The 11376-nt window shown below is 52.1% G+C and overlaps 1 protein-coding gene across 1 annotated transcript; it reads left to right on the forward strand.

The window, feature by feature from the left end:
* Window positions 1-653: 653 nt before the first annotated feature.
* LOC116898036 lies at window positions 654-6300 on the forward strand (the record flags this gene model as incomplete). Its single annotated transcript, XM_032899428.1, has 3 exons — window positions 654-720; window positions 5476-5626; window positions 5769-6300. Coding segments are annotated over 3 exons (729 nt in total), but the record flags the coding sequence as incomplete, so codon positions are not given.
* Window positions 6301-11376: the final 5076 nt, after the last annotated feature.

Here is an 11376-nt window from a genome sequence, read left to right on the forward strand (position 1 = left end):
CAGGCCCAACAGAGTGGTTCACAACCATCTATCACTCCAGCTCCAAAGATCTGGCACCTGCTTCTGGCCACCCAGCTCCTGCACGCCTGTGGTGCTCAGAAACTTATGGGAGTGTACATACAGCATCTTTTTTAAAGAGAGGGTGGAACGCAGGGAGGGATTAAAGGAAGCACGAAAATATGGTGACTTGGGACCATAAGCTCTATGGGGAACAGCAGACTCTGGACTTACTCTGGAGGCAAAAAATAAACTATGTTAAGGCACCTCAGAAGGCAGAAGAGTTTGTAAGTACCCCCAAGATCTTCTGGAGACACAGGGAAGAAGAGTGTGCCCTTTCCTGAGGTAAAAAGGGACTAACTAATGGTTAGGACCGGGTAGAGTAGGGTGACCAGGTTTTTGAAGTTGAGTGAACGGAATCTGAGATGCCTACTAGATGCTCGAGTGGTAACAGGAAACTGTTTTCTTGGGTCTTCGGGTGGAAGAGAAGGACAGATAAATGGCAGAGCTAAAAGAACAAAGCCGAAAAACTCTGGTCTCTCAGCTCCCAAGGGAACTCTTTCCCCCAGTAAAAAGAAAGCATGCTCTCACACACAATGGACACGTGGGATCTACGTGCTCCAGAAAGTTAGGGCGCAAAAGAAGAAATACGGTAACTGCGCACACTCTGTCTCCGGAGCTGGAGCTGCGGGAGCTCAACCACTAGGCCGGTGCCTGCAGCTGGTGGGTTATCTGTGAGAACTTGGCGGCTTGGAGCGGCCCAGGGTTCCGCGGTCCTTGACGGAGGAGCTGCGGTTCTTAGGGATGAGGGAGGGATCTCCTCCGAGGTCTGGATTTCTTTTCTGTCCCTTCAACGGTCTTGTCTCACTTCCTAGAGCCATTTAGTTAACCTTGTTGATCAGCCTCCTGGAGCTGGCCAGGAAGGACAAGGAAGAATATTCCTGCTCGCGACAGGCTAGGCCCTGTGGTCGAACCCCTTCGTGAAGTCCCAGGCTGGGTCTCCCAGATCTACTGGGTGTCATCCCTTGGATTCCAAGTGGCAGTGTGAGAACTAGGAAGCCTAACCTGCCCGAGGCCCCACAGTGAACCCCAAAGTTGTGCCAGACAGTGTCTGGGTGCCCAATATTTCGGCTATCCACTGAGCATTGGAGACCCCATGCAACCAGGGAGTCGAGGGACTTGACTTCCATAATTACCAGCCCTGTGAGCTCAACGCTCTTCCTCTCCGAGGTGTCTCAGTTTCCTTTTCTGTATAAAAGGAATCGCTCTTGCCCTGCCTTCCTGTCCCATAGATGAACAAATGATTTAAAAAAAAAAAAAAAAGCAACAGCTGTTCTTGACGAACGTGGCACTGTCCTGGACTCCTGGCACCAGGCCTTGTGTCCTCCCAGCTTTGTAAAGAAACGTCACCTCTCTAGTCATGGAGAATGAGGGGATTAGAGGGACGGACCGGCCAAAGTGGAGCCGTCAGGCCGGAAAGAAACCCCAGCACAAAGCCACGGTGTCTGCCCTGCCCTTAGGGACTCAGGGGTCAGTGACAGGGGGCTTGGAGAAGGAGGAGGAGGAGGAGCAGGGGGAGCGGAAGTTCCCGCTCCGAGGCCCCATTCCCGCCACCCCCAGCCGGCCCGGGGGCAGGTGAAGAGAGACCGGGCTCTGCTCCAGGTGGCGGGGCAGAGACGGGGGTGGGGGAAGGCCCGGCAACAATGGCACTTTTATTTGGGACTGTTGGGTTCAGAGGGTGGGCGGAGGAGGAGGAGGACGCCGACCGGGCCGCGGGGGAGGGGACCGGCCGCAGCATCTGGCTACACACCTGCTCCTGCTTAACCCTGTGCTTGCTGAGCGCTGGGTTGGCGGGGGCGGGCTAACCCGCAGCAGAGGCTGGGGGACACCTCCCTTGGGCCCTTGGCCAGGCTTGGAGATCTCCAGCAGCAGAAGCAAAGGGGATCCCAATAGAGACAGAACTTCCGATGCGCTCGGATGTGCCCTTGGACCCCGGTGGGACGCAGCAAGGCTGGTGAACAAATCGGGGTGGCTTTAGGAGGGAGGCGACGACTCCCTGCCGGCCCCCGGCCATTCCGGGAAGCCGACTTTCCGGAGGCCTTGCAGCGGCCAGGGTCCTCCCAGGCGACACGGCCGGTCGCGCGGCTCGCTTCCAGGCTAGGCGCTGCAGGTGAGCCAGGCACCCTGCACACTGGCCCCAGACTGAGCCTCGCGGACGCCCCCTACCGGCGGGGAGGCTTGAACCCCGTGCTGCACCTGCCCGCACCCAGGACTCATCCCCCGCCCCCAAGTCCGCTGCTCCACGGTGTTCTCCTCCCCCCCATTCCACACCCCTGGGCCTGTCCGAGGCCTGGCACACTGACTCGCTGCACAATCCGAGCTTGTTTGTAGGCGGAGGGGCTGAGCCGGGTGCGGCGGCCCTGAGCCAGCCCACTGATCCCATAAAATATTATTTGTGTTTAAAAATTCCAGTAATTGGCTATGCAGCCGCTTTTTCCGAGCCCTGTGCCAAGCGCAGTAAAAATTCGCAGTCCGGCCGGAGTTATTTTCATCATGCAAATTCCCATTTTCTGTAAACAGGGTTAAAACGTTTGGAAGGCTCCCCCACTCCAACACACACACACACACACACACACACACACACACACACACACACACACACACACACACACACTACCTCCATCCTCCATGGCAGCAACTAGAGAAGAAAAGTTAGAAAGACGTTGGTCAAACTGGTCTCGATCCTGAGATTACCTGGGTAATTGAGGACCATAATTCAGATAACTCCCCGAATCGATGTCCCTTAAAGACCAGCTCCTGGACTCTGCTAGATAAACTCCCATCTCAACTTCCTCCCCTTCCCCTATCTGAACAACATATCTCATTAAATCATGAAAGTGTAACTCTTTTTGTCGTTTTTCAAATTAACTTTTATTGGGAGAGGCGGTGATCAGAGGACAACTTGGGGGAGCCAGGTTTTGCCTTCCATGCTATGGGTCCCTGGAACTTAGGTCATCACACTTGGCAGCAAAGGGCAGCCGCGTTTTCTCTTTTATCACACTGAGACCCAGAGAACAGCTTCTTCAACGGCACGTAGTAAATTTATACTAGCGCTCAGGCCCACACGGGTTGCCCAGTTGCCCAGCCTTCAGAACCCCTGCAGGGGCTGAACAGTAGAAAGCAGAAGCAGGTGGCCAAAGTTTCACCCTCCACGGGGAGAAACTGACTACTCCAGGCATAACAACTACGGGGGAAGACTGTAACTCTCAAAGTGCCCACTTCCTGTCCCGGCCTGAAAGGAGGAGGGGGGAGTCCCAGGCAGGGCCTTGGAAACCCTGACTAATGGGCAGCAGCCTCTGCCGGACTCCGCCCAGAGTTGGTTGCTGTCAGCTGCAGGGAGCTACCGAGAGGGAAAATTACTCACGTGGGAGGGAGGGATTGTTTTTAAGTAGAGGCAGATGGTAAGAGAGGTGAAACTCGAAAGAAAGTATGCAACATTTTGTTGCCAGTAATATGTATTACTTGAAATATCTGAGAACCTACTGCGTGCCAGCCGCTACTTTTCGTTTGCGCCTTCCACTCTGCACAAGCTGGAGAGATGGGAACTAACTTGCTTCCCATTTTGCAGATGAAGAAACTGAGGCTCTAGGAGATGGAGGCGGTTGCCTAAGGTAGCCAGTAAGGACATCCCAAACGTTCACACCTACTTCCCCATACTTACCTTTTCCTACAACCTTTGTGGGTTTCCTTCCTTGGCCCTGGTCGTGTGCCTTCTAAGTCCTCAAAACCTAGACCTTTCTTCTCCTTTAAGATTCCCTAGATAGGCAGACTAGCTGTGGTGCTGCCCTTGATGCCCTTACTCTATCTAGCCAATAAAAACCAGGAAGAGAGACAACAAAAGAACCACACAGGCATAGTCACCCCCCACCCCCTTGCATACTCCCAAGACAATCACACACCTCAAAACTCCACTGCAGAAACAGACGACGGTGGTGGCATTCCAGGTCACTGGCATTCCATCACCAACTGGAGATCTTGCCAGGACTCCATTTCCCTGCTCAGAAATCAGCCCCAAACTTAGGACTCCAGCGATACTACTGTAGAAATTTAGGCTTCCATACGTGTTATTCCAGTACTCAGGAGGCTGAGACCAGAGGATAATGAGTCTGAAGGCAGCCTGGCCTAACCAAGAGAGCTGTCAAAAGGAAAAAAAAAAAAAGAATCCACCCACATCAGATTCTTGTTTTCCAGTTAAATTTAGTGAGCATCAAAGTTTATCATCAGTGTCTAGAAAGCCTCAATGTAGGCACAGTGGTTTAGCTCACATACTAAGCTCTGAAGGGGGAGGCAAACGGATCATAAGTACCAGACTGACTTGGACTGCATAAGGAGATCTGGCCTCAAAAAACAGTCAGGCATCGATGCTGCTAGCGTTTAATCCCAGCAGCGCCTGACTCTTCAGAGGAGAGGGGTCCCCGGCTGAACTGTAGGCTCTGTGTGATATGTCACCCATTCCACAGAGGAGCCGGGGAAATGGAAGGACAGCCAACATCCCACAGAGCCTAAGAAGCCAGATTTGGTAAAGACACTATGGCTCCTTTGGACACATGACTCAAAAGGGTGATGTCACAATAGGTTTGGAGGTGTGGCTCTCCCCTTTAAGCTAAGATAAAGCAGTTCTTTCTCACATTCCCTTCCCTTCTGCTTCTGAGTGGAGAGGATGGAGTGGCATGGGCAGGTGCCATGGCCTGTCAGCCACTGGGCAAGTGACTTCGGAGGTCTGTCTCATGGACAAACTAGAGCAGAAATAATCTCAACCCCAAATCTATACATAAGTGCTGGTTAGAAATATACATACATATACATGTATGTATATATATGCATATATGTATGTATATGTGTGTACATGTGTATGTATATGTATGCATGCATGTATGTGTGTGTGTGTGTGTGTGGAAGAAGGCCCCATTATGGCTCAGTAAGGCTCTCTGTAAGTGTCCCTGACATGCCAGGTACAAACGTAGGTAATGGTAGCCATCGGAGAGGAAAGAGGGGTTGAGGGGACCAACCTGAGGTGTCTGCCAAGGTGATGAATGGTCCAGGCTTTGGGCTTGCTTCACCTACGTGGTATTTTGTCAGGCAGAGGGACTGAGAGCCAGGTGTAGTGTCACATATCTGTGATCCAGCACTTGGAAGACTGCACCAGCCAGGGGAATTAAGAGTTTGGGGCTAGCCTGGGCTACATAGTGAAACACTGCCTCAAAAAAAAAAAAAAAAAAGTTAAGGAGGGTTGTCAATATAGTCTAAGTGGCAAGATTAGCATCTAAATAGTCCTAAAACCTAAGTCTGGGGAGAGAGGGTTAGCTAGGGAAGGTGGGGCTAAGATAGCGAGACTGGTTCTTCCCCAACCCTGAGTCTGTCAATCCTGGATTCTCTTCATGTGAGGTTCCTACCACCCCTATTTTTTTTTTTTTAAAGAGGAAAGATGGGTGAATTCTATCTTCAATCCTATCTCCAAGATCTCATCAGTGGAAGATATTTGGGACAAAGAAAAGCATGAGGAAGAGGAAGAAGAAGAAGAAAAGGAGAAGGAGAATGTAGACCAAGAGAAAGAGAAAGAAGACGGCAGGTGTGTTAAGACACGGCGTCTTCCTTCCTTCCTTCCTTCCTTCTCCCATCCCTCCCTGCTCTGGAGATCTGTCTATGACCATATTGGCCGGCTGCTCCTCAGTCTCCTCTCCCTGACTCCACTCTTCCTTCCTTTTGCTCAGGATCAAGGCCCTTCTCGGAGTACCCAATCAGAACTCAGTGTGGGGCCTGATGGCTTGGCCCAGGCCCTCCCCAGAGCAAGCCCGGTGGTGGGAAGATTTCTCCCTGCCCCCACTCCGCGGACCCTGCTTCTGCAGCTGCAGACTGAGTTCAAAGATGAGGCTCCACCCCCTGCCCGCCATGACTTCCTGCCCCACCCCTAAAAGCTTGCCCTCATTGACATCTAGAGAAGAGTCTAGCTGGCTAAGAAATCAGCCTCTGATGGAGCCTCTACCAGGATCCAGACTGAAGACCCCCAAAGCAGTTCCCAGACTTCCTCCCAAGGTCTCCCCTAAGAGATCTACTATCCCCAAGAGGGGGCAACAGCAGACCCCAATGTCAATGTGGCCTCCGATTATCAGCCCTACATCCAAAAGCTCTGCTCTTAAAGGACAACACACACCCTCCGCCAAGGAGGACTCCCATACCCCAGGTGCCTGGGGCAACCCTTTGCCTCATCTTCCTTCAAAATAAATATTTTTGTTACACCGGCAACAGTCTAGCACAGTTCTAGGCGCTTTGAGATGTATTAGCTCATGGAACCTTCACGATGTTTTTAAAAGATTGAAGCATAGGTCAGATTCCTCCCTCCCCCAACTCCCAACAGGGTCTCCCGCTGCCCAGACTGATCTCAAATTTGCTATCCAGCCAAGGAAGACCTCGAACTTCTAATCCCCCTACCTCTGGATAGCATGGACCACAGGCATGTCCCAACAGTGCCCAGTGCATGGTCTGAGTTACAGCCTTAGCTTTAATTTACCATTGCTCCAGCATGGTAGATCTCACCCTCATTTATTCAATTATTTATGTCAGTATGGACTCGGGGATATTCTATGTTACACTTGGAGTATTTAACAATGGTGTATTTATTAGACTGCTCAAGTTGTTCTGCTTCCGGTCCGGGGGGGGGGTTCTGCCGTTGTATCCTGCGTCCCTTTGGCATACTCCTGTCAACGTGAGCTTCTTTTGCCTTGGTTCACTTAAGCAATTTCACGCACCCCGGAACCAAGCACCAAGAAGTTAGGCATGTGACACATGTCCATAATCCTGGCACTTGGGAGTCAGAAGCAGGAGGATTGCCACAAGTTCCAGGCCAGCCAGGGCTACCTAGGGAAACCTTGTCTCAAAGCGAAGTAAAAGTTAGTGCTCAGAACTTGTTGCTGACTTGTGAGTGTCCTATCCTGGTCTAGACTCAGCTGTCTCTCCAAGGTACCCTGCTCCATTTTACTGGAAGCCTAGATGTAAGTACTGTGTGTGCTTGTTAGTACTACAGTCAGAGAGTTGTGTGTGTGTGTGTGTGTGTGTGTGTGTGTGTGTGTGTGTATGCACATGCACTAACATGTACAGTTGCATGTGCACGTGTATGCATGCCTTCAATCCCAGCACTCAGGAGGCAGAGGCAGACAGATTCTCTGAGCTCAAGGCCAGCCTGCCCTACGATGCAAGTTTCAGGACATCCAGAGCTACACAAAGAAACTCTGTCTCAAAAAAAACAAAAATAAATTAATTAATTTAATTAAAGACAGGGTCTCCCACCGGCCTAGAACTTGCCAATTTGTCTAGACTGACTGGCCAGCCAGCCCCCCAAGGATCCGTCTGTCGCTACCTCACCAGTTCAGATCATAAATTCCCGCCTCCAGTGGTCTCAGCTGGCTTCCTCAGACACTAGGCATGCATGTGGCATACATACTCGCACACAGGCAAACGCCCATAGAATTACAGTCACAGACTGTTAGGAGCCACCGTGTGGGTGCTGGAGATTGAACTCGGGTCCTCTAGAAGAGCAGCCACAGATAACTGATCCCTGATCCCCTCCCACACACCCCCTTCTCCACCACCCACACAACTTACATTTTGCTGAAGTAGCTGGCCCAGCAAGCTCCCAGAATCCTCCTGTCTCCACCTCTAGCACCACGGGTGTTCTTATTTATCTCAGGTGCTCCCAATTGCACAAGTGCCATACCCACTTAGCTATCTATCCCCTTGGCCCACAGCTGAGATCTTTGAAGTTCCTAGAATTTCCCCTTTCTCTACATTGGTCATCCTATCTGACTGTTTAACACCTTCTGCCTCTGTCTCTGTGCTTCTTGGTGCCAGTCCTTCCTCTGATGCCCCTGACTCGTCTATCCGTTCCTTCCTCCATGCCTGACTTCCCTACCCCCAACCCCAAGGTCTCACTGTGTGGTTTTCTCTGGCCTGGACCTCATTGTGTAGACCAGAATGGCCTTGAACTCACAGATCCACCTGCCTCTTTCTCTCAAGTGCTGGGATTAAAGGCGTGCACCACCATGCTGAACACCAACGCCTAGCTTTTCCTCTTTGTCCATTTCTAGTCCCTGTCCCCCTTGTCTTTTTCCATCCTTCGCTCTCTCTACCTTCTAAGCCTGCCTCGTGCTGTCTGCTTCTGCCTTGGTGACCCCCTCCTATCCTTGGGTCTGCCTTTGCCCCTGGCTTTCCTCAGGACCTGTCGGGTCAGGGTCCCAGAAGGAAAGCAGCAACCCCCAGAGTTGGTTCAAGAGTGAAGTTGTAATGAGGACTTATAGAAAGGCCATTTCTGGAGCCCAGAGGAGGAGCTGTGGACATAGACACTACGGAGGCCAGCAGTGCTGAGTGTCAGTCCCCCCTGGAAAGGGTGAGAAGGCAGGCATGTTATGAGTCCAGCAAAGACTGCAGCCTCCAGGAGCAGAGGCCCTGAAGGAACTGCAGACTCCAGAATGCAGCCTCCCCAGAGGCTCCAGGCTGCTCCACCCTCCTCCACCCATCCTTAGCTTTTTCTATTCACCACACCCAAGAGAAAGGGAGCAGCCACCTCCCTAGGCCCAGACAGAGGTGAGAAGCATTGCAGGACAGGAGCATCCTGGGGAAGGGACAGACAGGGTCATCACTTCCTGAGACCTGGCTGAGGAACGCCTCCCCACACCCCCACCCTTATATCCCCCACCCTTCCACTCCCCCACACTCCTACCCACCCCATATCCCCACCTTCACCATCCAGGACAGGTTCCCAAACCCTCTTGGGACAGAAAAACAGAATGTGATGGTGGGGCAGAGTTCAGTGCTGCCCCTCACTGTCAAGACCGAACATGCCCCTACTCTAGACACCCCCTCTCTGCTGACGTTTTACTTAGGATTAAATGTGTGTGTCCAAAATCCCAGGATAATAGTTACTTATAAGAGATACACGTTTATTTCTCCCACAGTGGAAAACCTCATACTTAAGGAACTCAGGGGTCTGGCAGGATGGCTCAGTGGGTAAACGGCTTGTAGCACAGGCTGTAGATCTGAGTTTAGTCCCCAGAAAGCACATAAAGATGAACTGACTCCACAAAGTCCTCCAACCTCTGCATGCATGCCACGAGGAGCACACACACACACACACACACACACACACACACACGACACAAACAATTCTATTTTTTGAGCTCAGAGTTAGTTTCGTAGTTCGCAAAGTCCTCAGAACTCCAGGCAGCTCCTCTTGAGTCATCTTCCTGAATCCACGGCTTCTACCTCATGACCCAACAGGGCTCCTCGAGTTCCAGCAATCACACCCACATTTCGGTCAGCAGCAAAACATCCTCCAAGGATCCCAACTGACATGTGAGCATTAGCCCGAACTGTGTCAAGGTCGCGCTGAGCTACAGAAGGATCTGGCAGCTAGACTCTCTCTTCTGAGCAGGCGAAGGTGCAGCCAAGGGGTCCCCGATCCATCGTAATACTAAGGAAGACAAGGATACCTAGTGGGGCCAGCTACTAGCATATCACATGGAAAGCAGGTGGTACTGCAGGGTTGGCGGTGTTAGGAAAATGGGGAACTCTAGCTGCCCTCGTCCTTGGCTCTCTCTCCAGAGAGCCTCCTTGCAGCTATCTCCCCGTCTGCCGAACGCCTCTAGCACGCACACACTACCGAAACCACCACCTAGCAACCGAGACCTGAATCATCATCTGCCCTTCCCTTTCTCCACTCCAGAGCAACCTATACACCTTCCCTGCCTTGCCCCGCCTCTGCTAATGGGCTCTCCCTCTCCTAGCTCCACCCATTTCATGGATTCACCTTTTACTGGCCCCTCCCACTCCACAGGCCTCTCCTCTCATGGCCCCTCCTACTTCACAGGCCAAGCCCTACATAACTCACTTCACAAGCACCGCCTCTTCTGAAACCCCAATACACACACACTTCACAGGCACACCCTCTCTTGGCCCCTCCCACATCAGACACACCCTCTCCTGACCCCTCCCACATCACAAACACACCCTCTTCTCACCCCTCCTACTTCACAGGCACACCCTTTCCTGACTCCTCCCACATCACAGACACACCCTCTTCTCACCCTTCCTACATCACAGACACACCCTCTCCTGACCCCTCCCACATCACAGACACACCCTCTTCTCACCCCTCCCACTTCACAGACTCACCCTCTCCTGACCCCTCCCACATCACAGGCACCCACTGCCCAATAGACCTAAAAGGTTATCATAGGCAAAGCACTCACTGTATCTCTTCCTAACTTCCCAACCACCCCAGAAGACAGATCCCCAAAGGAGATTCCCACATGAGAGGGCACACCAGATTCAACTCAAGTCGAAGGCCAACTGGCTTGCTTATGTTAGGCCTAGTGGGGCTGGAAAAGGGCTGGAAGCCCTCTCTCCATGGGTAAGCTCACCCTTTATCTACCTCTTCATCCTTGGGTTCTGGGACAAGAGTAGGAGGTAAGGAAACCACACCCCTCCTGCAAGTCAGAAAGTCAGAGATGAGGTCAAGGTGTGAGTTGGGGGTTTGGGCTGGCCCTCTGCTGTGAGGGGGATGTGAGAGGAGCAGATGGTCAGAGAGTTAGGAGGGGATATAAGCACCCAAATTCGGAATGCTTCTGTTCTCTGAGGACACAGCTTTGTTCAGGGGGTTTCATGTTCCCCTGGGTAGGGAAGAAGGGATCTCTTCTCCCTTCCCTGATTAGCCTGCCACAGCCCTTTACAAGGCTCATAGGAACTGAGACATGATAGGAGGGAGGTCATTACAGACATGGGTCACTGTGGGGCTGAGAAATGTGAGTGTCCTGGAAATGGTTACATCATTCTGAGGAAGGAAGGGAAGGGGAGAGGCTCCAAGTAGAAGGGAGATAAGAAGGGAAGAGTAGAGAGGTCAGATATGAGGGGTTGGCTTTTGCAATCATTCCAGGAACCCATCCCTTCTTCCACTTTCAAGGACAACATGGGAAGGCAGAAGGTGTGGAGAAGGGGGTACCCCTCAGGCTGGCTAGCTGCCCTGAGAGTCAGCTAGGACAAGTGGCTGACTCACACCCAAGCCTTCTCTCTAGCCCAGCCTCAAGAGAGCAGAGAGAATCAAGCATTCAGGGTCAAGAGGCAAAGAAAGTTTACCAGTCTTTCCCGATTGCTAGCCAGCATCCTGACTCCCCCATCTCCCATCCCCACCCCAACCATGGGGACACTGGCCACCTTACTCAACTCTGTCCAAGAACACTGGGTTCGGAACACCACACTCCTCCAGGTCTTGCTTCTGAGTAGTTGGGTGACCTTGAGCAAATTGCTTAGCTTAGAGCCTCAGACTCTCTA

This window comes from Rattus rattus, chromosome 4 (genome assembly GCF_011064425.1).
Source record: "Rattus rattus isolate New Zealand chromosome 4, Rrattus_CSIRO_v1, whole genome shotgun sequence".
NCBI classification, from domain to species: Eukaryota; Metazoa; Chordata; class Mammalia; order Rodentia; family Muridae; genus Rattus; species Rattus rattus.